The following is a 26345-nucleotide window of genomic DNA, read 5'->3' as shown; positions in this document are numbered from 1 at the left end:
CCATTAGTTATCTGGAAAACATTCTCCCAAACACCCAACTTCCCAAAAGTTGTAGATTGCTGAGAGTTTGTCTTATTCTTAGCTTTCCTAAGTATTCTTCTATTTTTTTTTATTGGCACCTTATTGCTTTTCAAAATATTTACAGGTAACAATACCTAATCACTTCATTGATACAATTAATTCAGTACAGTGAAGTATTTCCCCCCCCCCCCAAAACAGACTGGTAGGAGTTTTGTTGTTCTTTATACATCTAAGATGTATAAACCCATTACAGCTTAAAAATTTAATAGTGCTTATAAGCAGCTCCGTTCTTAGAATGTACTCTCCTCCTGCATATGGATGAAAGAGAGGTTGGAAATCTCGAGTTTTTAATAAGGTTTTTAATAGGTGAACTGGCCATTAGCGGGGCCCTGGTTTTTCTCTTGGTGCAGATCCTCCTGGTCTTCTGCTTTGTCTCCTGCCCCTGCTTGTCTCCACGCCCTCCCAGATACAATTCACAGCGGTTCCAGTGGCCACTTCCTCGCATGTCCCACGCTTCCTACTTCCTTGGCGCATCTTCTGTGTCTCAGAGCTGTGCTTTCTTCTGTTTGTTTGTTTGTTTGTTTGTTTCCTGCGCTCAGTCACGTTCCAGCGGGTAGTATCGTCCAAGGAGGAAAACCCTCATGGAGGGCCCCCCGGCTCCTGTGCTGGGGGCCTGGAGGGCCCGCGAGGTCCCTTGAGGCCTCTCAGCCACCACCTGGGGGCTGGTGTCCGGTGTGAGTGGCTTCACCTCTTCTTCATAGGTCAGCTGTGCAGGCTGCTGCCAGATTCTAAGTTCGCTCTTTGCTCCGTTTTATTTCCAACCCACTGTCCGGCCCGGGCGTAACACAGGTGGTCGAACTGCATTTGCTGGGGTCTGGCCCAAAGGCCGAAGGGTGTCCTCGTCCCCTGCGCTGTCCTTGTCTTCGCTTAAAGTTTGGGGCGTCAGCTTATTTAGCCTTTGGACTGGCATGTAGGTGAGATCACCTGAGACACCCCACTCTGCCCCGAAGGGCTCATTGACCTAGGGCCGATTACTTCCATTCATTTGTCGCATTTATCTTTAAAGTTTTGTAGGCTTTAGACAAGAATACTGCCTGGACTTCGCTGACCTTCTTTCCCTGGCTGTGAGCCGGGCCATCTCGCCCTGCCCCTTTCCCCTTTCCTGCTCAGCCACCACTCACCTGCCGCTAACTCTCTGAAATGATTGGTGCAAATTTTTGGTAGAGTTGGTGGTTGCTGGTTGGTAACTTGGAGCTAGTTTGTGCATTATCACTGTCTACACGTATCAGCTCTTATTTCTGATTTGGCTTTTTTGCAGGTCCCTAGCTGTTGGTAGTAAGTCCGGTTATAAATTTTTCTCCCTTTCTTCTGTGGATAAGCTGGAACAGATCTATGAATGCAGTAAGTGTTTGTTTTATTTTTCCCCCTTCTTAAAAAAAAAAGACAAATGATACTTGAATTGGAATGCATTCTCAAATTCTGACACTGTGATTGAAGCCCCGAGACCCCTTGACCAGTGTTCTTCTCATCCCTCGATCCCCACAGATGGTACGTGTCCTCCAAGGTCTGTGCGTGCGCGTACTTCCACGGGTACGCATAGAAACATTTGTTTTATGGGTGGTTTTTTCTAACACATGATACCATGTTGTATGTATTATTCTGTCATTCCTCCCCACTTTAAATGCCATTATGTAAACCATTTTGGTTTCTGTTCTAAAGGGCTTCCAGAAAATGGAAAACCTCACAGCTGCTGTAGGAAATGATTTATTTTCTTCTGTTGTCGTCTTCTGGCAGTCGGGTCACCCACATGTCAGAAGCGATACGGGACTGTGGAAGGGTTGTGTGAGCTTTGACTTCATGCTCAGTCACTCACTTGTGACTTTACATAGACTGCTTCATCTCAGACCTGAGTTTCTTTGGTTTTCGTGTGTGTGTGTCTGTGTAAGTCATGCTTGGAGATTGCATGGGAGGTACAGACCCCTCCTCCCCAGAGTGAATACACTAGAAAGCTTGGGGCTCTTCCTACATACATAACTTATTTCCTATGCACTTAACGTAGTTACACACATGTAACATACACGTAAAGGTATATTTTTGGTTTTGTGTGTGGTTTCGTTTTATAGAGGCGAGCTTGTAATACACTTTGTTCTTTATTTTTGTTTTGAAAAACGTGACCTCTTTTAGATTGAAGTGATTGGATTTATGTGCAAATGTCGGGAATAATACAGATGCCTTACACCCTTTTCCCAGTTTACCGCAGTGATAGCGTTGTGTGAAAGCGCAGGGTAGCGTCAACTGCCAGGAGAGCAACATTGACGGGACCTGTCGCTCCCATTCGGGTTTCCCCAGTTCTGCTTGTACACGCGTGAGTTTTTATAAGTTCTGTATGGTCTTAACGCCCTTGCACGTTCCTGTTCTACCAAAAGCAAGACTCTAGAAAGTTCTGACACGGTGGGATTCTTCCTGCTGTCCTTTTATGACCATACTTGTCTTCCTTCTGTCCCCCACCCCAATCCTGGCTGATCACAGATCTGTTCTCTGTTACTTAGATTTTGTCATTTCAAAAATGCCATGTGAATGGAAGATTATAACCTTTTGGGGTTTGCTTTTTTTTACTTAGCATAATTCTCTGGAAATTCAGCCAAGCTGTTGTGTGTGTGTTGGTAATTCCTTTTTTATGACTGAGAAGTATTCCATGGGTATGGCCGGACCACAGTTTACCAGTCCGCTGTTGAAGGGCAGCTGGGCTGACTCCGGTTTTTGGCGATTACAGATAAAGCTGCTGTGAACAGAGCTTTGGGTGGATGTAAGTTTCTATCTTTCTGGAATAGATACCTAAGAATATATGCTGGGCCATATGGCACCCCCCATTTTTTTTTTCTTTCTTTTTAAAGAAGCTGCCTAAGTATTTTCCAGGTAGCTGTACCGTTTTACCTTCTCACTGACCATGTATGAGAGATCCACTTCCTCTGTCTTTGCTGGCATTTGGTGTTAATCACTGTTTTTTTCACTGTGGCCATCCTGATAGGTATCAGCAGTGCGGTTCTCATTGTGCTTCTGATGGGCTTTTCCTTAACAGCTAATGACGTGGAGTGTCTTTTCACATGCTTATTTGCCACACGCATATTCTCTTTAGTGAAATGTCCATGTTTTCGCCCATGTTCCCATGGGATTATTTGGGTTTTTCTTTTTTGATGTTGAGTTTTGAGAGTTTTTGTTTTTTTTTTTTAAAGATTTTATTTATTTATTTGTCATAGAGAGAGAAGCAAGAGCAAGCACAGGCAGACAGAGTGGCAGGCAGAGGCAGAGGGAGAAGCAGGCTCCCTGCCAAGCAAGGAGCCCGATGTGGGACTCGATCCCAGGACGCTGGGATCATGACCTGAGCCGAAGGCAGCCGCTTAACCAACTGAGCCACCCAGGCGTCCCAAGAGAGTTCTTTTTATATTCTGGATACTAGTTCTTCGTCAGACATGTGGGTGTTTTGTTTGAAGATTTTATTTATTTGACAGAGAGAGATCACAGGTAGGCAGAGAGGCAGGCAGAGAGAGAGAGGGAAGCAGGCTCCCTGCCGAGCAGAGAGCCCGATGTGGGGCTCGATCCCAGGACCCTGAGACCATGACCTGAGCCGAAGGCAGAGGCTTAACCCACTGAGCCACCCAGGAGCCCCAGGACATGCGGTTTGTAAGTATTTTCTCTTTCTCTGATAAGCAGCCCCGAAACCTGCCTGTGGCCTGACCTCTGTTAAGAATCCTTATTAGAGAATTAGGAGCTGTCCACACAGCATACTTGTAATTGGTCACATGGGGTGTGCATTCAGGGAGAGACTGAATACTTAGCATTTCAGCTCCGTGAGTGTGCAGTTGTACCACCGGATTTCTTCCTTATTAACAATGTCAGTATCTCCCTCCTGAGCAACTATTCCAGTGCTGCCAATTTGGCTTTCTTGATGGTCTGGTGTTCCATTCTGGAATTCTCTGCCTGCTGATAGCTCTGAAGAAGGGGGAGGTGGGGCGAGTAGGGCCAGCAGGCTTCTCCTTCGTTCTTGGTTCCATTCACTCCATGAACACCTCTCAGGGACCTGCTGTGTGCTGGGCCCTATTCTGCGCATGGAGATGCGGTAGCGGCCATGTTCCTGTCCCCTTGACACTTGTGGTTAAGTGGAGAGAGACAACAGAATACATGGATCTGTGTCCAGTGTTAGGCTGGAGACATGGCAACAAGCACAGACACAGATACCACCTCCCACCCCTGTTGCATAAGACGAAGACGTGGGGGAAATGTCACTTCTTCTGCTGTTGCTTGAGATGGAGGAGTTCTTGTGGTCTGCCCCTAGGGGAGAGGGTTTACAGCCTCCCTCCAGGCCTCAGCCCCCTCTCCTCAGTAGCCCTTCGGGTGACCCCTCCCCTCCATCAGTGGAGTGGCGGACTTCTCTGCTCTCCGATGGTTGTTGCTGCCCCAAAGGCTAGCACCCAGGCCTTCCCCCAGGAGCTCTCCAGTGTTTCTGACTCATACTTCCTGTGGGTTGCCTTAGAGTTTACTCCTTTTTTTGTTTTCAGACTTGGCCTGCTGATGATTACTAAATCTTCTTTTCAAAAAGCCTCTTTTCTTGTATGAAGCTCGAAGATGCGATCTGGGTGATAAAACAGCTGGGAACTCGTGTGCTTGCTTATCTCAGGTGGCTGTCAGTAGTTTGAAAAAAATCTCCAAACTGGTCACCTTCCCATGGTCTCACAGAGATTGTTCCCTGCAGGGGATTTCTTCAAAGAAGGGTAGCCTGATCTCTGAATTCCATCGGGTTTTTATGAATGACTAAAACATTTGCTAACTCTCCGCCCCGGTGAGCCCCTGAATTATGCAGTGAAAGTGTGGCTGTAGTGACTAGGGTCAGTCACCTGCTTTGAAATCCGTAGAATCCCCCACCCCCAGCACTCATCTGTTCCCTTGAACTTTATTTACTGATTCTTGGTGCCTCATTTTTTTTTTAAAAGGTTTTTGGTGGAACAAAACGTGATGTCTTGATAATACTGTAAAAAGAGTGGGTATTTAGTGACCAACATGGTAAGGTGGAAGATTTCTTTGATCTCAGTGAACTTTGACCCTTAGAAATAGGTGATGAAAACAAAGAATTTTTTTAAGGGTTAATACTTTAAACGGGAAGTGATGAAATTCTTTTTCTCCTGGAAATTCTTTTTCTCCTGGAATGGTGTCCAACTCTCCTCTCTCTTGCATACTTTCTTTCTTTTTTTTTTTTAAGATTTTATTTATTTATTTGACAGAGAGAGATGACAAGCAGGCAGAGAGGCAGGCAGAGAGAGAGGAGGAAGCAGGCTCCCCGCTGAGCAGAGAGCCCAATGCGGGGCTCGATCCCAGGACTTTGGGATCATGACCTGAGCCGAAGGCAGAGGCTCAACCCACCGAGCCACCCTGGCACCCCCTCTTTTTTTTTTTTTTTTTAAGATTTTATTTATTTATTTGATAGAGAGAAACAGTGAGAGAGGGAACACAAGCAGGGGGAGTGGGAAAGGGAGAAGCAGATTTCCCACCAAGCAGGGAGCCCGATGTAGGGCTGGATCCCAGGACCCTGGGATCATGACCTGAGCCGAAGGCAGATGTTCAACCAACTGGCACCCCTCCCACACACACTTTTATTGAGTAGATCAAAGAATCAAAGAATGTCTGTTCCGAAACAGGTCAGCTACCGAATCAAGATTGGTTTCTGGGGACGCCTGGGTGGCTTAGTTGGTTAAGCAGCTGCCTTCGGCTCAGGTCATGATCCCAGGGTCCTGGGATCAAGAGTCCCACATTGGGCTCCTTGCTCAGCAGGGAGCCTGCTTCTCCCTCTGTCTCTGCCTGCCACTCTGTCTGCCTGTGCTCGCTCTCGCTCCCTCTCTGTCTCTCTGACAAATAAATAAAATCTTTAAAAAAAAAAAAAAAAAAAGATTGGTTTCTGGAATTTTTCTACAAATAGACCCAGAGCAAAGAATACACGTGATGCTTCGAGGTTTCGTGCAGGCTCGTAATCTCAGCTGCGTTTCACAAACTCAGATCTTTGCTCTCGGTTACTGTTGCTGTCACAGAAAGAATGAGCCAGAACTGGTCTTGGGAAGAACAGAATGAACAACTGCTCGTTCTTCTGCTGGTGATTTAAACAAACAAACAAAAAAAGCCTTTCCCCCAGAAATAGTGGAAGATTTTTTTTCCCCGTCTATATTGTAATTTCTGAAGCTGCAGGAACTCCTGTGTATGTATTTCCTGTTGTTTGTGCCCATGCCCTTTTGTCCTGTCATTCTCTCTCTCCACTCTCTATCCCTTGTGTGTGTGGAGATAAGTACATAACATGCAGATATGTTGATCTCCCTTCCCTGAAACAGGATTGAAGTGAAATCCTTCCCCCGTAGACAAAATAAAGAGTGTGTAGATGTCATTTGTAGAGTAGCCCATAAGTTGGGAGGAAAAGTTGGCTTTTTCACATTCTGCATTGTGTATGTTTGCGTTTTTAAGTGTCTGAGCTAAGAAAACATACCTCAGGGAGCATTGAGCTCTGAAATCGAGCTTATGCGGACTGTTCTGACCTGCACAAAGGTGACCGGCCCCTGCTTTGTCACCAGCCGGACGTCCAGACATAGAGCACCTGTCATCTGAAGACTCACCGTCGTCGACCCTACAGGCTGTCACCTGCCCCTGAAGGTCTGAGAAATGGTGCTCTTGAGATCGTTCTGATTTGACAGACAACCCTGGTTGGAATATTCATTTCCATGAAACATGGTTTTGGATCTTAGGGGAAGAAATCCAGCGGCCTTTCTCTGCCTAAATCCGTTGTGATAAAGAGCGGGCTCTTGCCTCTCCGTACAGCTGCAGGTGTCTGGCAGATGTGCCTCGTTTGGACGTGCGTCTTGTCTCTTCCTGGTTTCTAGAAGTTTTATCCTTGTCAGCTCAAAGCAGCACCTGCAGAAGCAAAACAGCATTCTTTTTTAAATCAAGTAATTGGCGTTCTTAAATGAAGTTTCAGATGGGCAGTCTCTGGGAAGAACATTTGTTGGAAACTGTAGCCAAGGCCTCCTAGAATGGGCCTTGAAGACCAAGCTTTCAGCAACACCTGAGGTCACTGAGGTTTACGTTCAGACTTTCTTAGGGGTTGGTGGGTCAGGGGAGTGTTTATCGGGTCCCGAGTCTCCGTGGCAGGCCACCTTGAAGAATCACAGACATTTAGCCTTCTTTATCCCGCGTTCATTGGATGCAGGGCCCTTGGGTTATGGGTTGATGGCTGGTGTGCTATAGTTGCGTGGGAGGGCCGTGTTGAGTCGTCTTCGGTTTAGTGGGAAGTGACTGCCCGTGTGTACATGTTTAAAGGTGCTCTTGGGAGTGAGGTATCCTGTAAGAATGTTACAGAGCCTCTTGGAATCCTGCAGTAGAAAATTAACTGGCCCTAACCACCGACAGCACAGAAAGGCAGGGCGCGTTATGAAGGTGTGTTTCTTTCTGAAAAGGCGGAGACCCTTGGTGCAGGACAGAAAGACACCCCAAGGCCGGTCCTTGTGTGTGGTTGCCGCTTCCCAAGTGGGGACGGAAGCAGGTTAGCTGCGAGGTCACCCGACTCATCTGCCCTTTGCACAAGGACCTTGGGCTTTTCCTGGTTCCCGGCTCCTTTGGAAGTCTGATGAGAGCTGTGATGGCTTCTGAGACCCCAAGGCCTGCAGGAGGTTTCTAGGATTCAGGGCCTTGGAGTTTCCGAGAAGACCCCACCCGCCCCCACCCCTGCCAGGAGGTGCCACCCAACAACTCGCGTCCGCCCTCCACCCCCGCTGTCTACACTTCGTACCTTGCATCTTAACATTTTGGCCAGAATCCCAATTCTGCAATCGTTTGTGCTGTTACTTATTTATTTACTTATTTTAAAAAGATTTTATTTTTTTTAATTTGACAGAGAGAGACACAGCAAGAAAGGGAGCACAAGCAGGGGGAGTGGGAGAGGGAGAAGCAGGCTTCCTGCTGAGCAGGGAGCCGGATGCGGAGCTCTGTCCCAGGACCCAGGGATCATGACCTGAGCCAAAGGCAGATGCTTAAGAACTGAGCCACCCAGATGCCCCATCTGTGCTGTGTAACAGCTTTTTCAAGATGTAACTTACATACTGTAAAAATCACTGATTTAGTGTACAAGTCAGTGGGTTTTAATACATTTCCTAAGTTGTACAACGTACCGTAATCTAACTTGAAGACCTAGTTCTCCCTAGAAGAAACCCCGAGTCCCTCCGTGGCCACTGGCCGCCTCCCTGCAGCTGCCTATCTGCTTTCCGCCACGGCGCGACGGCTGCCCTGGGCAGCTCAGATAAGCGGAGTCCGGTGTGACCGGCCAGCTTTTCTCACTTTGAATGTTTTCAAGGTTTATCCACGTGGGAGCCTGTCTTGGCACCTCATTTCTTTTACTGCCCAGCAATCCCCCCTTCCACGGACACACCATGTTCTGTTGCGGGGTGCCGGGGGGCTTCTCCTTCTCGGCTCTTGTAAATGGTGCCGCTGTGAGCGTTCGTGTGGACGCGTGTTTTCTTGCCTCTTGAGGCAAGAGACAGACACCTGTCCGAGTGGAATTGCTGGGTGAGATCTCTCTTTGGCCCACTGTGAGTAGAGCGGTCACGTAAACCAGAGCTGGGAAGATGAGATCAACGAAAGAACATGTATAAATGGACAGATACTGCCGACTCGCCCTTGAAAAGGGTTCTTACTAACAGGGTCTGGGTGCCTGTGTTCTGACCTTGGCACTGGGCATTATCAAACATTCATAGTAATGATCTAAATTCATAGTAATGAGCTAAAAGATACATTCATTTGCCTTTATGTTTCTAAAATTGTACCTGAAATGGAACTCTATTTTTTTCATGTGCTTTTTTTTTTTTAAACTGCTTGTTTCTTTCTTGTTTTTTAAAGTTCCTTTGCCTGTTTTTCTACTGGACTATTTGTCTGGTAATAAATAAATACATTTGACTGATTTAAAAAGCAAATCAGCCACTTGTTGCAGGTTGCAAATATTTCCCCTGGATTGTTTGCTTTTTTTTTTTTTTTTTAAGATTTTATTTATTCATTTGACAGACAGAGACCACAAGTAGGCAGAGAGGCCGGCAGAGAGAGAGGAGTAAACAGGCTCCCTGCTGAGCAGAGAGCCCGATGATGGGGCTCAATCCCAGGACCCTGAGATCATGACCCGAGCCAAAGGCAGAGGCTTAACCCACTGAGCCACCCAGGCGCCCGGATTGTTTGCTTTTTGACGTTGTCTGTGGTCTTCTTGCCGGGTTGGAGTCTTGAGTTTTTGCCTACTCAGATGATTTGTCCGCTGTCTGAAGGTTTCCATGCTTTGGAGCACCAGAAAGGCTCCAGACAGGCGTTTCCTGTATCAGGGGTGCATAAAACAACATTCTCCGGTGGTGTCTTTAGTTCTTTGGTGTATTGTGTTTTACATTAAATACTTGATCGACCTAGAATGCATTTTGATGTTATGATATCTTTCATTTGTATTCATGGGCTGGAAAAGATGGTTTTCCCGTGTCCTTTGTTATTTAGAGGGACTTGCTGAATTATTTGGGGTGAAATATCAAGATAATAATGAGCCTCTTTTCAAAACTTCAGAGAAGAAAAACATAGTTGAAGCCAAATGGCAGAAAGATAAGATGTGTTTCAAGCGATGGGTATAGGAGGTTTATTATACTGCTCTCTTTTATGAATATTTGCAGTTGAAAAAAGCTTTATGACTCCCGCATCCCCCCATTTAAAGACATCCTAAAATTACATCCACTTTTTTTCCTCCATTACAATTTTAAAAATTTTTTCAGATTTGTAGTTGGTAGAAAAAATAAGCAAACACCCCAACCCACTACTTGTTCACTTTCTCTACACTCAGATTTAAGCAGATGAATGACACATGCTGTCTTCTTCCCACCATTTTGTTCATGGACATTTTCAAACACAGGGAAGTTGGTACAGCTGCACCATATGTCCACCCTTAGAGTCTCATTAACACTTCACGGTATTCATCCTGTCACACGTCCGTCTGTCCCTCTTTGTGTGCATCTCCCCAGGCACCGCAGGCATCAGCACATACTTCCCATAAACACGCCACCGTAAATGTTACTCACTAGGGGGTACGGTTTGTTTTATTTTGAGGCAATACCTACTTAAAATGGACTGCATAAATCTTAGGTAAACATTCTGTGTTTTGACAAGTCATACGGACATATCAAGGTTTACCGTCACTCCAGAAAGTTCCCTCATACTCCTGCCCCCCATCAGCTCCAGCTCCCTTTCGCCCCCTAAGAGACAAGGCTTGTTCTGGGTTTTCCCGGCTGTAGATGAGTTTTGCCTGTAACAGAATGTCGTGAAAATGCAGCGTGTACTCTTCGGATCACATTTCTTTCAGTCACATAGTGTTTCTGAGGGCTCCCATACGTGTTTCTTTTTTTTTTTTTTTAAAGATTTTATTTATTTATTTGTCAGAGAGAGAGAGGGAGAGAGAGCAAGTACAGGCGGACAGAATGGTAGGCAGAGGGAGAAGCAGGCTCCCCGCTGAGCAAGGAGCCCGATGCGGGACTCGATCCCAGGACGCTGGGATCATGACCTGAGCCGAAGGCAGCTGCTTAACCAACTGAGCCACCCAGGCGTCCCCCCATACGTGTTTCTGAGGGCTTCCATACGTGTCTCAGTTGCCCGCTGTGTGAATACATGGGTTTGTCCTTCTGTTGATGAACATCTACAGTTTTTCCAATTTTAGCTGTTATGGATATAGTTGTTATGAACATTCTTGTACAGATCCCTTTGTGAACCTGTTTTCATTTCTCTTAAGTCAATATCTAGGAGTGCAAAGTGTGTTCTGTTTTATGAGAAACTTCCGGATTCTCCTCTAGGAGGCTGTCCCGTTTTGTATTCCCACCCGTGCTGTATGGGATTCTGGGCCTGTGTCCTCACCAGTGTTTGCTGTTACTAATCTTTTTAATATTAACCATTTTGATGTGTGCATAGTGATAAGTCATTGTGGGTTTTTTTTTTTTTTTTTAAGATTTTATTTATTTATTTAGAGATGGGCGGGCAGAGAGAGAGGGAGAGAAAGAATCTCAAGATTCCCTGCTGAGCACGAGCTGGACTAGGGGCTTGATCCCATGGCCCTGAGATCGTGACCTGGTGCTTAACTGACTAAGCCACCAAGGTGCCTCTGGTAGCACTATTGTTTTTTTATTTTTTATTTTTTTAAGGACTTTATTTATTTATTTGAGAGAGAGATCACAAGTAGGCAGGGAGAGGTGGGGAAACAGGCTGCCCACTGAGCAGAGAGCCCAATGCAGGGCTCTATCCCAGGACCCTGAGATCATGACCTAATTGGAAGGCAGGGGCTTTAACCCACTGAGCCACCCAGGTGCCCAGTAGCTCTATTTTAATTTTTTGAGGAACCTCTCTACTTTTCCAAAGTGGCTGCATTGATTGACACCCACCAATAGTGTACAGAGGTTACCTATTTTCCATGCCCCTGCCAACGCTTGTCACATTGTGAAGATTAGTCATGTTGAGCATCTTTTCATGTTCCTGTTGACCATCTGTATATCTTTGGGAAAGTGTCTATTCTAGTCCCCTGTCCATTTTTTAATTGGGGTATTTGGTTTTTTGGTGTTGTGTTGTCTAAGTTTTTTTTTTTAAATATATTTTGCATATTAACCTGTCATCTAATATATGGTTTGCAAGTATCTTGTCCCCTTCAGTAGGTTGCCTTTTCGTTTTCCTGATGGTTTCCTTTGCTGGGTAAAAGCATTTAAGTTTCAAATAACCCCATTTGTTTATTTTGGCTTTTGTTTCCCTTGCCTGAGAAGACTGGTCCAGAAAAATGTTGCTAAAACCAACATCAGAAAGCTACCGCCTGTGGTGTCTTCTGGAAGTTTCATGGCTTCAGGTTTCACATTCAAGTCTTTAACCCATTTTTAACTTTTTTTGTGTATGGTGTGAGAAAGTGATCCAGTTTCCCCGGCTCCGTGTTTTGAAGAGACTGTCTTTTCCCATTGTATATTCTTGCCGCCCCTGTGGTAGATCCGTTGACCATGTATGGGTGAGGTTTTTTCAGGGTCTGTTCTGTTGGTCTCTGTGTCTGTTTTTGTGCCAATACCATACTGTTTTGGTGCCTGTAGTTTTGAGTATAGTTTGAAATCAGCATAATTCCAGCCTTCTTGTTCTTTCTGAAGATTACTTTGGCTATTTGGGATCTTTTCTGGTTCCATATAAATTTTAGGATTCCTTTTTCTGGTTCTGTAAAAAATGCCTTTGGTGTTTTGATAGAGATTGTGTTGAATCTCTAGATTGCATTGGGTAGTGTGAGCATTTAACAGTGTTAAATCCTCCAACCTATGAACATGGACTATCTTCCCATTTATTTGTATCTTTTCCAGTCTCTTTCATCAGTGTCTTACAGATTCAGAATACGGGTCTTTGACCACCTTGGTTAAATTTATTCCTAGGTATTTTGATTTTTTTTTTTTTTTAAGATTTCATGTATTTATTTGACAGAGATCACAAGTAGGCAGAGAGGCAGGCAGGGTGGGGGGAAGCAGGAAACAGGCTCCCTGCTGAGCAGAGAGCCTGATGCAGGGCTCGATCCCAAGACCCTGGGATCATGACCTGAGCCGAAGGCAGAGGCTTTAACCCACTGAGCCACCCAGGCGCCCTTATTTTGATATTCTTTTAATGCAGTTGTAAATAGGATTGTTTTCTTAGTTTCTTTTTCCGTTAGCTCATTATTAGTATATAGAAACACAGCTGATTTCTACATGTTAATTTTGTCTTCTCTGACTACTGAATTCATTTGTAAGTTTTGATGATTTTTTGGTGGAGTCTTGAGGGTTTTCCATATTATAGTATCATGTGATCTGCAAGTAGTGATCGTTTTACTTCTTTTCCAATGTGGATATGCCCCCTCCCCATTTTAAGGCCTTCAAGAAAACGGTCATATGGCAAGGCCAGAGGACTGCTTCTGTTAGAATCCCATGACTAGCATTGCCGTGCCCGTGGCTGATTGAGCTATTTGCACATCCCAGGGAGATTATATCAGTTAGTCTACTGGAAAAGTAGGACATATTTTTCTCTCCAAAGTAGGAAAAAAACTGCCACTTGTGTGGCAGGATGGACAGTGATTCGTATCTATATATCTTGATCTACCTACCTGCCTTTTTTTTTTTTTTTTTTTTTAAGCTGCTGGATGGTTGACACACAACATTCCATTAGTTTCAGGCGTACAATGTCGTGACTGCACGACTCTGAAGGCATGCCGTGCCCGCAGCGGCTGCAGCCACACCGCCCGTCTGCATACGGCGCTCCTGCGTCGCCACTGACTGCATTCCCCACGCTGGGCCTTCCATCCCCCTGGCTTACTTCATACCCGGGAGCCTCGCTCCTTTCCCCTCCACCCATTCGTGCCCATCCTTCCAACTCCATTCCCTCTGTCAGCCACCACTTTGTCCCCTGTATTTATGAGTCTTTCTTTGGTTCTGTTCTTAGATTCCACACGTAAGGGAAACCATGTGGTATTCGTCTCTCTCTGTATAATACCCTCTAGGTGCGTCCATGTGGATCTCACTCTTCTTCCGTGGCTGAATACTCTCCAGTGTGTGTGTCCACCGCAGCTTTATCCGTCCGTTCATCCGTGGACACTTGGGTTGCCTCCAGGTCTTGGCTATTGTAAATAATGCTGCAGTAAATGTAGGGGTGCGTACATCTTTTCAGAGTAGTATTTTCCTTTTCTTTGGGTAAGTACCCAGCAGTAGAATTCTGGATCATATGGTATTTCCATTTTTCTTTTTTTTTATTTATTTGACACAGAGATCACAAATAGGCAGAGAGAGAGGGGGAAGCAGGCTCCTGGCTGATCAGAGAGCCCGATGCGGGGCTTGATCCCAGGACCCTGAGATCATGACCTGATCGTGACTGAAGGCAGAGGCTTAACCCACTGAGCCACCCAGGTGCCCCGGTATTTCCATTTTTAATTTTTTGCGGAGCCTCCGTACTGTTTTCCAGAGTGGCTGCACCAGTTCACATTCCCACCAGCAGTGCCCCGGGGCTCCCTTCTCTCCACATACTCACCAGCATTTGTGACTTCTTTTTGAGGATAGCCATTCTGACTCATGTGAGGGGGTATCTCATTGTGGTTTTAATTTGCGTTTCCCTAATAGTTAGTGATGTTGAGCATCTCTTCTTGTGTCTGTTTGCCATGTCTGTCTTTGGAAATATGTTTATTCAGGTCCTTTACCCATTTTAAAATCAGATTATTTGGTTGAGCCAAGCTTATGTGTGTGTGTGTGTGTGTGTGTGTGTGTGTGTGTGTGTGATATTAACCCGTTATCAGATATGTCATTTGCAAATATCTTCTCCCATTCAGTAGTTTGCCTTTCCATTTTGTTCATTTCCTCTGCTGTGCAGAAGTATTTTATTTTGGTGCAGTCCTCATAGTTTATTTTTGCTTTGTTTCTCTTCCCCGAGGAGACACATGTAGAAAAATGTTGCCAAGGTTGAGGTCACAGAGGTCACTGCCTGTGTTTTCCCTGAGCAGTTTCGTGGTTTCAGGTCTCACATCTCAGTCCGTCTGGAGTGTGTTTGGTGTGCGGTGTGAGGAAGGGGTCTGGGCTCATCCTTCCACGTGTGGCCGTCCAGGCCTCACAGCACCATCTTGAAGAGATTTTTCTACCCGTTGGGTATTCTTGCCTCCTTTTAATTTGTTTGCTTTCCTGTGGCTGTGCTCAGGGCTTCCGCTCTGTGTTGGATAGACGTGGCGAGAGTGGGCGACCTGGTCCTGTTCCTGCTCTTAGGGAAGGAAGCTCTCCGTGCTGACCCGTGAATGCCGTGTCTGCTGCTGATTGTCACCCATGACCCAGATCAGGTTGTGGTCCCCCTTCGAGTTGTCCATTTATCCAGTCATTACCGTGTCATCAGTTGCTCCACTGACACATGGGGCAGCTCGGGTGTGAGGACAGATGCCTCAACCGTATGGTGATGCGTGTGAGTGACACACGGGCTGCCGGCCCTCCCCGTGTTTCTTCCCCGCTTCATAGCTCGGCTCCTGCTGTGGCCAGACTTTGTCACTTCCTCCCCACCTTTCGCGTTCCCTTCTGCCTCCACCTCTCCGTCAAGATTTGCCAAGGTCACCCCAGATTCGATGACTGCACCACACAGCCACTCTGGGCACAGTGGATGTTTCTGTACCGCAGCATCTTCCCTTAGCTTCGGGGTCACGGGGGCCTGGTTTTTCTCCCCCTCACTCAGTCTCCGCTGCTGGCTCCCCTCCTCTGCCTGACCCTGAACTGTTGAGTGCCGCCCAGGGCCCTCAGCAACACGCGGCAGGCTATTGGCCCCTGTTCACCCCTCCCTCCTCGTGCCTGGAGCAGCTCTCTAATTGCATATGTCGAATGGGTGAAGGAAATAAGGTTGTGTCAGACAGATGAGTAGAATCCATTCTTTGAAGAAAAATAGTCCGTTCTCATTGTTTACTACGGTCGTCCGGTTCTGTCAGGTTACCGCAAATAGCAGATTAGCAGATACGGAAGAGCTGCTCCCGGCGTGGGGCTCCTGTGAGCCTCTGGTCACAGTGTTTTCATCAGATGATGAATGCATGAGCTTGTTTCATGTGTTTCTGTTTAAAGACATCTGACTTGAATATATATAGTTGATTTATTAAGGATGAACTCACAGCAATAACACGGACTCATGCTAAACAAAGCTTACCAGCCTCACACGATTCTCCGGGGGACACAGCCCGGCCCTCTTGCCCTTGGACGGCGCTGTGGCCGGAGGCCGTTGTAAGCTGTGGGATCACTGACCGAAAGTGCAGGAGGCGAAAACACAGACCGTGGAAAGGACAGTTGTTCACGGTGTGAGCTGAAAACTAGAAAGCGGGGGGTAGCTCCCTGTTCGGCTTCTGATGGGAGCGCGTGCGTCCCGCACACTTAATCATTTTCTTGCTGCCTTGTGTGTGTCCCCGGATCACTGTAGAAGCAGCTCAAGTATTAATTTTGGGGGGTTACAGATACGCTTTAGCAACCAGGCAAATTTACAGATACAGAATCTGAATAATGAGGATTGACTGTACTTGGAAATGAGTTGTTTTCACCACTGATTTAATTTAGAGGGTAGTAAATTTCAATAACTTTTACTTATTTTGTAAGAACTCAGTGTCCCGTAGGCCACCTTCTCTTCACTGTTTCCCGGTCATGCAGTGAATGGAGCTGAGGCTCCAGCTCCTGTTTCGCCATTGAGGAATTGGGTACCGGGTACCAGGTCTTTTTTTTTTTTTTAAGAATTATCAAATTTTAAATTTTTATTGGCATATGCTGCTTTGATTTTTGGGGGGAGATTTAGAGAATTTTATTTTTTTAATTTATTTTAATTTAGTTTTTGTATGTGTGTTTGCCAAAATTCATTGTTTATGCACCACACCCAGTGCTCCATGCAAACCGTGCCCTCCTTAATACCCACCACCAGGCTCACCCAACCCCCCCACTCTCCTCCCCTCCACAAGCCTCAGTTTGTTTCTCAGAGTCCACACCAGGTCTTATAACTGAACAGCACAGTCAGGACTCAGTCTGATTTCCACGGGGTGCCCTGCCTCTCTTGGTCCCCGTCATACCCCCGACCTCGTGAGCACTGTGGTACCGGCAGCGCTTGCCCAGTGCTCATGCTAGAACGAACGCACTTGGACTTGACCACCCAAGGGCGTGGTGCGCCTTCCCCATGGACACAAATACCGTGGGCAGCATTAGCCCATTTTTAGATAGGTCCTTATTCAAGAGATTGCGTTTTGTTTAATGGTAGTTTGAAAGGTTTGGGACGTACCCCAGAATCTAATCCTAGGTCTGTATCAGTCATCGGACAAGCTTCTAACCAGCTGCTCTTGGGGTGCCAGGCCTAGGGGGGTACACCCTGACCTGGCTGGGGACGCCGCTGGCTGGCCAGTGGTAATGGGATAACTGCCAGAATGAGAAGCAGAGAAAGTGATTGATTAAGTGCATCCCAGAAAGTCATTAAATCTTGAAAAAAGACCAAGGTGTAAAGGGCAAGGGGACCCTGAAGAGGGAGCCTGGGGACAGGGATGGAGGAAGTGCCCTTGGCCCCCAGGCCTGAGCAGCCAAGTTTGGTGGCCCGGAGCCCTCCCGGCATCTGCCGGTCCAGCGGGCCTGCTGCTCACCAAATAAGCTTCTGGTCATAATGTGGTGTCCCCACTAGTTTCCAAGGGGAAGGGGCTGGTCAGGAAAGCAAGTATTGGGACCCGAAGGGCCTTCTCACTGCATATGACCAATAGTCTGGTTTCCTATCGGTCTCATCTGAGCCCAGTTGCTGTGGGGATTGAGCTCTGCCATGTGCCCGTCAGCACTGCGAAGGCTGGAGACACGCTTGTCAGTGAGGACAGACCAAACACCCAGCCTGCGTGTGACCTCAGGACCTCCCTTGACTCTGCCTTTCTGCGGAGAGTCAGGGCCTAGAAGGGACTGGCCACTTTCTGAGATGCTGCCGGCTGACACCTACTCTGTCTGCATCGAGCCCAGCCTGCTGCTGTGGGAAGGAGAAGTTGTGGTTTGTGTAAACGTGACCGGGAATCAGACACTTGATTTCACAGCCTATTCCATGCTAAGGAGCAGCAAAATCCTATTGTTCTCCCGCACAGCCATGTGTCATGTCTCACATCATACACCTATGATTCTGGCTACCACCGTGTATGTGAGTACCTTGCCGTGTTGAGCGCATCAGGCCATCACAGCCACACCGAAATGGGTGATACCACGCATTTTCCTAGAAATTGTTTCTCTCTCTTTTTAAAGATTTATTTTAGAGAGCAGGCAGAGGGGAGGGGCAGAGGGAGAGGGAGAGAAAGAACCTCAAGCAGATTCCTCACTGAGTGCAGAGCCTAGCACAGGGCTTGATCCCGCAACCCTGAGATCATGACCTGAGCCAAAATCAAGAGTCAGGCGCTTAACCAACTGAGCCACCAAGGTGCTCCTAGAAATTGTTTTGTCTTACTTTAGTAAGGTCCCTTAGAGCTTGTTTTTTCATTGTCTCTAGTAGTTGGGTTTCTAAACTAACTTAACCCTGTCTTTGTTACAACATTTAAATCCAGCAACAGAGCTAATGGAAAGGAATCCTTTCGAGGAACTTTGTATTTTGTCTTTTGTGTGCGTTTTCATATTCGGGCATCTGATTTACAGTGGAAACGCTGCTGTGGCTTCTGATGGTCCGACCTTCCAGGTTCCCCTGGGCTGGACCTGTCTGGTTATCTCTGCTCTGTGTGCCCAGCGCTGGTCCAGAGAGAGGGTATGGCCGCAGGTCATGGTTGGGTTGACAAACGGGTGTGTGCTTAAAACACCGGGCCCAGAGACAGGCCACATGCAGAAGCAATGTGGATTGTTGCCTCTGATTTTTCTACAGTCCAGTCTTCTCTTTGCTTCTGGGTCTGAACTTACCAGGTATTTACCCCTGAAACAAGGGCAGGAATAAAGATCGGGGGACCTGTGGGCATTTAGTGGGGGTGGCTGGGTGTAAGGTACTATCTTTGGAAGCTCTGTTGTACCTGTGACTTTCTATGTAAGATGTCGTGTATGCTCACTTTTAACTCAACATCTTATGAATGGAGGGTGTTCCCACTTGATGTGGGGAGCGGGGAGGTAATGGGTGTAGAGTACTGGCTATGGGCCATTATTTGCAACCCCCTCAGCAGTAACATAGAGGAGCTGTGATCCCCATTTTACGCACGAGGAGGACAAGACGTGGAGAGAGCGAGTCATGTGGAGATTACCTGGGGCCCATGACTTGTCCAGTGCCAGTGGGGAAGAGCCAGGACAGCAGGTGCGATCAGGAACCTGAGGCCTCTATCCTCACGGAGCTCTGGTTCCAGGGTGTGTATAAGGAGCCACCCAGGGAGCAGAATGGTATGAGGAACAAGGAGACCCAGGGAGCAATCTGTCTGCGGCTCACAGGCCGTGAGTGTGGCCCCAGTCTATCTGCCCGCAGGCTCTGACCTCCACCCTCAGCTATGTTCTGGAACCATCCCCGTAGCCCGGTCCTGTCCCCAGACAGCCACCACATCAGCCTGTGGCGCTCTGCTGGGCGTGCGCGTGCACTTGGATGTGCGTGTGTGTGTGCGTACGGATTGCAGTTGTTGACACGAATACACATGCGTGCTGTTTTCCTGCTTGCAGCTGATACTGAAGATGTGTGCATTGTCGAGAGGCTGTTCTCAAGCAGCCTGGTGGCCATCGTCAGCCTCAAAGCTCCTCGGAAGCTCAAAGTTTGCCACTTTAAGAAAGGAACCGAGATCTGCAACTACAGCTACTCGAACACCATACTGGCCGTGAAGCTGAACAGGCAGGTGAGTGGCGCGCGGCCCAGACTGCCGGGTGTGCTGGCCGCGGCTCGCTGCTCAGTGTGCCTCGGGCCTGTTGCCGCCATCACGGCTTCCTGCAGTGGTCTAGGACAGCTGGCGGTCCTGGGCCCCCAGCCCTGGGCCCTGCATCGCTTCACGCCAGCTCCCCGAGTCAGCTCTGTTTCCTCAGCGGTTTGCTCAGAGCACGCCGTCCCTTGCTGTCCCCCAGGTTGAGTCCCCTCATCCGTCAAGACATGAGCAGTAGCGTTTCTCCGCACACCATACACTTGTCTGGAGGGCTGTGCCATGGTTGATTCACCCTCTTCCACTTTTGTACATGTTACTTGGAAAAAGTCCGCTGGCATCTTCTTCTTGTTTCCCTTTACTTTTAAGATGAAGGACTTCCTCCTTTTGCTGTCTTTCCCAAACTCACAAAACGTCTGGCGCAGAGCGCGGACTCAGTGGCTGGCAATCGAGTTCAGTTCACGACAATATCTTGTGGCTTTTGCTTTCCTACCAAATGCAACACGGCCCCTGAGATCCTCCAGCTTTTCTGTGACAGTCACGTACCCCACGCGCAGAAAGCTAACGCAGTTGCCTGGCGTGGCTTGCACGTCACCCCGGAGGGAGGGCATCCACAGCATGCCTGCCGGGTAGATGGTTGTGGCAGAGGCCTGCCGGCATTGCTCTGCGAACCAGAGGACGTGGTTACGATGGGAAATGACAAGGCCCAACATGTCAAATATTCCTTAAACGTAGAACATACACATGTACGCTCACACACCAACTGACGTAACTGTCTGCTGGGCGCACGGACCACAAGCACGTCCCTGCTCTGTGTGGTGTGGGTGTGGACTTCCACACCTGCGGGTCGTGAGTTCGGAGACTTTAGAAACCCCCAGGCTTTTACTTCGGTCTCGGCAGACTGCGTTCAGCATGGGTTTCCGAAAGCAACTGACCTTTACCAGACCCGTCCTAGGCACTTGCTCTGATTTTCACAAAGGGAGGGATGATCCGGACAGACAAACTGAAAACCCAGACGGTACCTTCCTCAGCTGCATTTGGCTGGTTTCTGCAGCCGTGCAGTGAGTCGCACGGGTTGAAGTCCTGGTGCAGTTGGCGGAAGTGGTCACGGGGGCAGGCGCAGCTGGCTGCGGACGTGGCGCTCCAGGAAAGCCGCCTGGTCATGGCCGGGTCTGCGTGCTGTTCAGGAGGGAACCGGGCGTGTCTCTGGCCAGGAGCCGGTTCAGTAAGGGAGGGAGCAAGGATCAAATTGGCTCTTGATGTTTGCTGTTCCATTCTTATCTCTTCTAGAGGCTGATAGTGTGTCTGGAGGAGTCTCTCTATATACACAGCATTCGGGACATGAAGGTCCTGCACACGATCAGGGAGACGCCCCCCAACCCTGCAGGTAAGCTCAGCAGGGTGAGATCATCCGCTTTTCTGATTGTACCTTTCAAAGATGAGCTGTTTTCTCCTTGTAGGTCCCACCCGGGTAGACAGCTTTTGAAAGTATTGATCTTAAATCAAGCAAGCTGCTGGCCTTCTGCTGCTAGTCTGGCAACCACAGAAATCATTGCTTTCATCAGCTTCCAGTTCGGAGGCTGCTCACGAGGTCCCACCCGTGGCCTTCAGTCTGCCCCTGGGGGTGGTGGTTGGGGGCTGCTGCGGCCGGGCCTGGAGGCACACACCTCTGATAGGGGCTGACCTGTGGGTAGCAGCTCAGCAGGACCCCCCGGGCCTGACTGTCCCTGTTTGGTTCCGCGTGTCCCGCAGGCCTGTGCGCGCTATCCATACACAACGACAATGGCTACTTGGCGTACCCAGGCAGCGCCACCATCGGAGAGGTGCAAGTGTTCGACACCATGAACTTGGTGAGGCCCCTTCTGTACCGGGTCCCTCTCACCAGCGGCCCCGCTCTCTGCCCCAAGCACTGGGGCATCGCTAGCATCCGCTTTTCCTTGGGTGGGCAAGGCGGGTTTCACTGCTGCCTTCCTGGTGGTGGCACAGGGCTGGGCAGCCTCTGCCTGCAGATTTCTGCCTGTGCTCCCACGGCGCGGAGCCCCTGGCCGTGTGGCTATTTGGGGGAGTGGAAAGAGCCCCAGAGAGCAGCGTTTCCTCAGCTACCCCCACCCCACCCTGTGACTCCAGAGCCTGTGGTTTTCGTGTTGAACCAGTTGGGGTTTTAGCCACAACCACTAAGCTGGCCCTTCAGCCTGAGGACCTGTCTTGCTGCATGGCGGCCGTGTCACTTTGGTTTTGCCTTTCAGAGAGCAGCGAACATGATCCCGGCTCACGACAGTCCTTTGGCAGCGCTGGCGTTTGACTCCACTGGAACCAAGCTCGCCACTGCCTCGGAGAAGGTGCGTCTGTGGTGGCCCGGTAGGAAACTGGCTTGGGGGTTTGGCGCCCCATCTCGCTCTGTACACACACGGTCCAGGTAGCAAATGGGTTTCTGTGCCAACCGGCTCCCAGAGCAGCACACGTAACAACCCGCTTGGGGCGCGCTCCCCGCCTTCGCAGCGCCCGTGGTCGGGGCGGGAGCTGCAGAGTCGGGCGGAGGAGGCGAGCGTGCGTCAGCAGCACCCACGGCGAGCTTCCCAGGGCTGCGAATGCGTGCTGGGGCTGGCAGGGCTGAACACACTTCTACGTGCTTCCTTTCCTCCTTCTGTTATTAATTCACCGTTCTCTTTCACTCCCTGTGTAATGCTAGATTTTTCTGAGTTGGAAAACACTTCAGTGGCTGTATTCAGTCCTGGTTTACTGGAATGTTGCCCTTTGGGGAGGTTTCTGTTTTTCCTAACATTTAGATTGCAATGGTATAATAACATTTGGAACATAACTAATTAAGAATATAGATGATTCTTACATATGAATCTTTTTTGTGCATCTTTATTCACTTAAGAGATTGCTGTGAGTGGGCATCTCAGTGGCTCAGTCGGTTAAGCCTCTGACTCTTGATTTTGGCTCAGATCATGATCTCAGGGTTGTGAGATCGAGCTCCATGTTGGGCTCTACACTGGGCAAGGAGCCTGCTTAAGATTCTCTCTCCTCCTCTGCCCGCCTCCCCCCAGAAAGGAAGAGTCCAGTGGGCAGACTTTCTGTAAAAGGATGTGGTCTTTTTGAAGTTCTCTCCACACAGGACAGAGTGACTCTGGCCTTCCCTCCAGCTCCCATGACAGCAAAGGGCCCTCGCTCTCTTGCTCGCATGGCTGCTACATCTTGTTCCTTTGCTGGTCCTCACATCTCGATAGCTCCGCTCTCCGGCCTGGCTCTTGATGATCTCCTTCGTTCTGGCTTGTTCTTCCCTTCTGAGCACCAGTCCCCGCTTTCTAGCTGCCTAGTTGAGCTCTGATGCTTTCTCACAAAAAACTCAAAGTAGCGTCTCTCCCGCTGCCTCTCTGCTCGGCCCAGCCAACCACGTAAGAGCCGAGAAAAGTCAGCTCACTGGAACTTTCCTGTGTGGGTCTCTGAGCTTGACGCTCACACGCGGTTTCTGTAAGATCATCTGTGGATCACTCAGTCCTCGGGAACCCTTTATCTTCATGATCGCATTCCATCCCCTCAACAAGGTCAACACTTGTTCATTTCGTATCAGGGGCTCAGAGACTTCAAATAATTTGCTCAGAGTCCACCAGGTTGGGCGGCCACAGAGACTTGGACTCCAAGCCTGGCTTTGCTTTTAAACACCGCTGGCCATTGACACTGTTACCTTGCCCGTTGCTACTGAAGCGGCCCCCTTGGTTAATAGTCTCATCTCTCTTGTTTTCGTTAGGTCCCGGAAGCCCCCTAAAGCACTTTGTGGAATCTCAAGGCCATTAAGAATAGAGCAATTTTTTTCTTCCTGGGCTAGGAGGAGCAATCTTTTGATTTCCTTTTAACCCCCCCCACCCAGTGTCCCTCCCCATCCTTCTGGGTGCTGGGTGCTGGGGCTGTGCCTAGATGGGTGCCTAATCCTGCTTTCAGAGTGTAGGCAGGGTAGGGGCCTGGGCAGGGTGGGGGGCCGCAGGGCGGCTGGGGCCAGCAGCCCTTTGTTAATTAGTCTTATGCACTAGATATGCCAGTTAAAAAAAAAAAAACTATAAATCAGAAAGTTGAGACCAGGGGCACCTGGGTAGCTCAGTGGGTTAAAGCCTCTGCCTTCGGCTCAGGTCATGATCTCAAGGTCCTGGGATCGAGTCCGCATCAGGCTCTCAACTCAGCAGGGATCCTGCTTCCCCCTCTCTCTACCTGCCTCTGTCTACTTGCGATCTCTCTCTCTCTCTCTGTCAAATAAATAAATAAAATACTTTTAAAAAAGAAACTTGAGGGCGCCTGGCTGGCTCAGTTGGTTGAGCCAGCTGCCTTTGGCTCAGGTCATGATCCTGGACTTCCAGGATCGAGTCCCACATCGGGCTCCCAGCTCCTTGGGGAGTCTGCTTCTCCCTCTGACCTTCTCCTCTCTCATGTTCTCTCTCACTCATTGTCTCTCAAATAAATAAAGTCTTTTAAAAAAAAAGAAACTTGAGACCACAAAGGATCAAACCTTTGCTGTGGTTATTTTCCTATGTGATTGTGCTGTTTTATCCCTCTAATTCTCAAGAATTATAAACTCATTTGGTATTCTTTTATCCAGAGAGAATCATTGTCTTTAAAGAAACATTTTATTGTAAAGATTTATTTTAGAAAGTGAAAGAGAGAGCGTGTGTGTGCCACACGCAGGTGAGAGGCACGGGGCAGGGGTAGCCCTCTTGCTGAGCACGGAACCTGACTCTGGGCTCCATCCCATGACCCCGAGACCATGACCTGAGCCAAAATCAAGAGTTGAACACTTGGGCGCCTGGGTGGCTCAGTGGGTTAAAGCCTCTGCCTTCAGCTCAGGTCATGACCCCAGGATCCTGGGATCGAGCCCCACATCGGGCTCTCTGCTCGGCGGGGAGCCTGCTTCCTCCTCTCTCTCTGCCTGCCTTTCTGCCTACTTGTGATCTCTCTCTGTCAAATAAATAAATAAAATCTTAAAAAAAAAAAGAGTTGAACACTTAACGGGCTAAGCCACCCAACCACCCCTTTTAGAAAACATTTTAAAGAAAGGGCAACGGTTTCTGGTGTTCTGTAATTCGGTTGTTTGTAGTTCATTTATTTTTACTATGTATAACAAACAGATCAGATGTTAACAGTTTCAATACTGAACCGTTTGAACCTTCCAAGGGGTGTGGTGTCAGGTGACACACTGAATAGTTCTTCCAGCCCTGCAAATTTGAAATACTCCCTGTTTTCAGGTTTTCCGTTTTGTTCTAGGAATCTCTTTCTTGTGCTCTTTTATTCGTGTAGCTTGCTAGGATTCTTTTAACATTTCAGTGTCGAAGTCCCATTTGTGCTTACTTTCTTGGTTCTCTTGACTTCCTGTCCCAGATGTCCCAAGTCCTGTCACTTTGGGGGAGGCGGGCCCTGGGGTCCTGGCATCTCGCGGGTGCCTCGTTTCCATGCGGGGAAGTGCGGCAGCTCACCGCTGGCTTGTAGCCTCCTCTGTCGGGTCCCGGACCCCCCACCCCGGTCAGTAACTCAGCCTGAAGTACAAGGAAGGATGTTGGGGGCCGCGGACCTCTCAGACCTAGGCTGGGTTAGGTGGTGCCCCCGACGTGCAGCACGTGCTTCGGGGCTCGGTGCGTGAGAGGCGAGGAGTCACGGGCCTTAGGACTAGAGCTGGCGCACGTGTGACGGCCAGGCCATTGCTGTTGGGGAGAAGCAGTGAGTCGCGGCGGCCACATCCGAAGGAAGGAACACTGCTGGGGGACAGACGCTGCCGGCGCGAGGCCCCCTCGTCTGTCCTTCAGATTCTCGTGGGAAGGAGACACGGGAGCCTCTCCTTGGCTAAAATTCTTTTTTCTTTCCTTTCCCACCTGTCACAGGGGACCGTGATTCGGGTGTTCTCCATTCCAGAAGGACAGAAACTCTTTGAGTTCCGGAGAGGAGTGAAGAGGTAAGATACTTCGCCGTTGATCTGGCACTGAGTCTGGACCTCAGTTCCGTTTCTCGGGGTCACGTGGAGACGTCAAGCCGAGCTGGGCACCGCACTTGAATGCGGAAGTGCTTTCAGCCTAGCCGGAGGGTCTGCGGAGGCTTTGGAGCCCTCCCGAGGGGTAAAGGGACGTTTTTATAAAGCAAAGTGGTTTCCCTTTGTCTGTGGTCCCACTGAATGGAGGGCGATGGCCGGACAGCCCTGGAATGAGGAAGGAGTGGCCTGCGGGGCCGCATGGCTTCCTCCACCTACTCCGAGATGGCAGGCCAGTGACTTCGGACCCGGCCAGCCTGCACCTGTCCTGCTTCTCTACCCCTGAAAACCTGCACCCTGCTCCCCCTCCACCCCATCACCACTTATTTCCCTGTCTGTCTACACACCTCCCTTCCTTGATGCCTGCTTGGAAGGAAGGATTGTCTGTCCTTCTGAGGCCTGGAGCCTCTGCCACAGGACTGGCTCGGGGGCTCTGGTCCCCATTCCAAAGGGGCAGCTGAGAACACCCACCTCAGGGCCTCAGGGCGGAAACTGGGCCAGGAAGTGTTCTAGAACTGACCCCCTGGGACCTCACACTGACTGCTGTCTTTCATCTGTGGGTCCTTCCCACAGACGGCACACACACGTTTTAGGGTCCTGTCTCCCGTGCCCCAGCCCTTCCCCATCACGGTCTCCTGGTTTCTTTCCTTTTTTCCCTTGTTTTCCTTATACCACACCATTCTAGATTGGTCTCTGGCTGCTCCTGCCCTGTTTCCTTTTCCCATATCTCGCCTCTGCCCCGGAGCCGCTCTCATCCTGTCCTGTGCAGCCCCCCAGCTCCCACGCCATGTTGTCCGTGTGCTCATGACCCCTCCCCTGTCTGTGGGGCCCAGGCTGCTTTCCTGAGCTGTTTCCTGATGCTGGCCCTTCAGCCACCAGCCAGAGTGTGCCCCTGTCTATCTGCCCATCATCGCTCATAGGCCTTACCTT

The 26345-nt window shown here is 49.0% G+C and overlaps 1 protein-coding gene across 1 annotated transcript in view; it reads left to right on the top strand.

Moving 5' to 3' along the window:
* The window catches only part of WIPI2 (WD repeat domain, phosphoinositide interacting 2), a 37932-nt gene that overhangs the window by 5418 nt on the left and 6169 nt on the right, over nt 1-26345 (top strand). Inside the window, exons 2-7 of the mRNA XM_045075155.1 lie at nt 1340-1422; nt 19221-19390; nt 20699-20795; nt 21161-21258; nt 21655-21747; nt 25273-25343. Coding sequence (XP_044931090.1) covers nt 1340-1422; nt 19221-19390; nt 20699-20795; nt 21161-21258; nt 21655-21747; nt 25273-25343 — 612 coding nt within the window. The remainder of the gene's footprint in view (nt 1-1339; nt 1423-19220; nt 19391-20698; nt 20796-21160; nt 21259-21654; nt 21748-25272; nt 25344-26345) is intronic.

This window comes from Mustela putorius, unplaced genomic scaffold (genome assembly GCF_011764305.1).
Source record: "Mustela putorius furo isolate JIRA1106 unplaced genomic scaffold, ASM1176430v1.1 tig00000139_pilon_pilon_pilon, whole genome shotgun sequence".
NCBI classification, from domain to species: domain Eukaryota; kingdom Metazoa; phylum Chordata; class Mammalia; order Carnivora; family Mustelidae; genus Mustela; species Mustela putorius.
The sequence above is the reverse complement of the archived record's forward strand: the minus strand, read 5'-3'. Positions and strand labels throughout refer to the sequence as shown.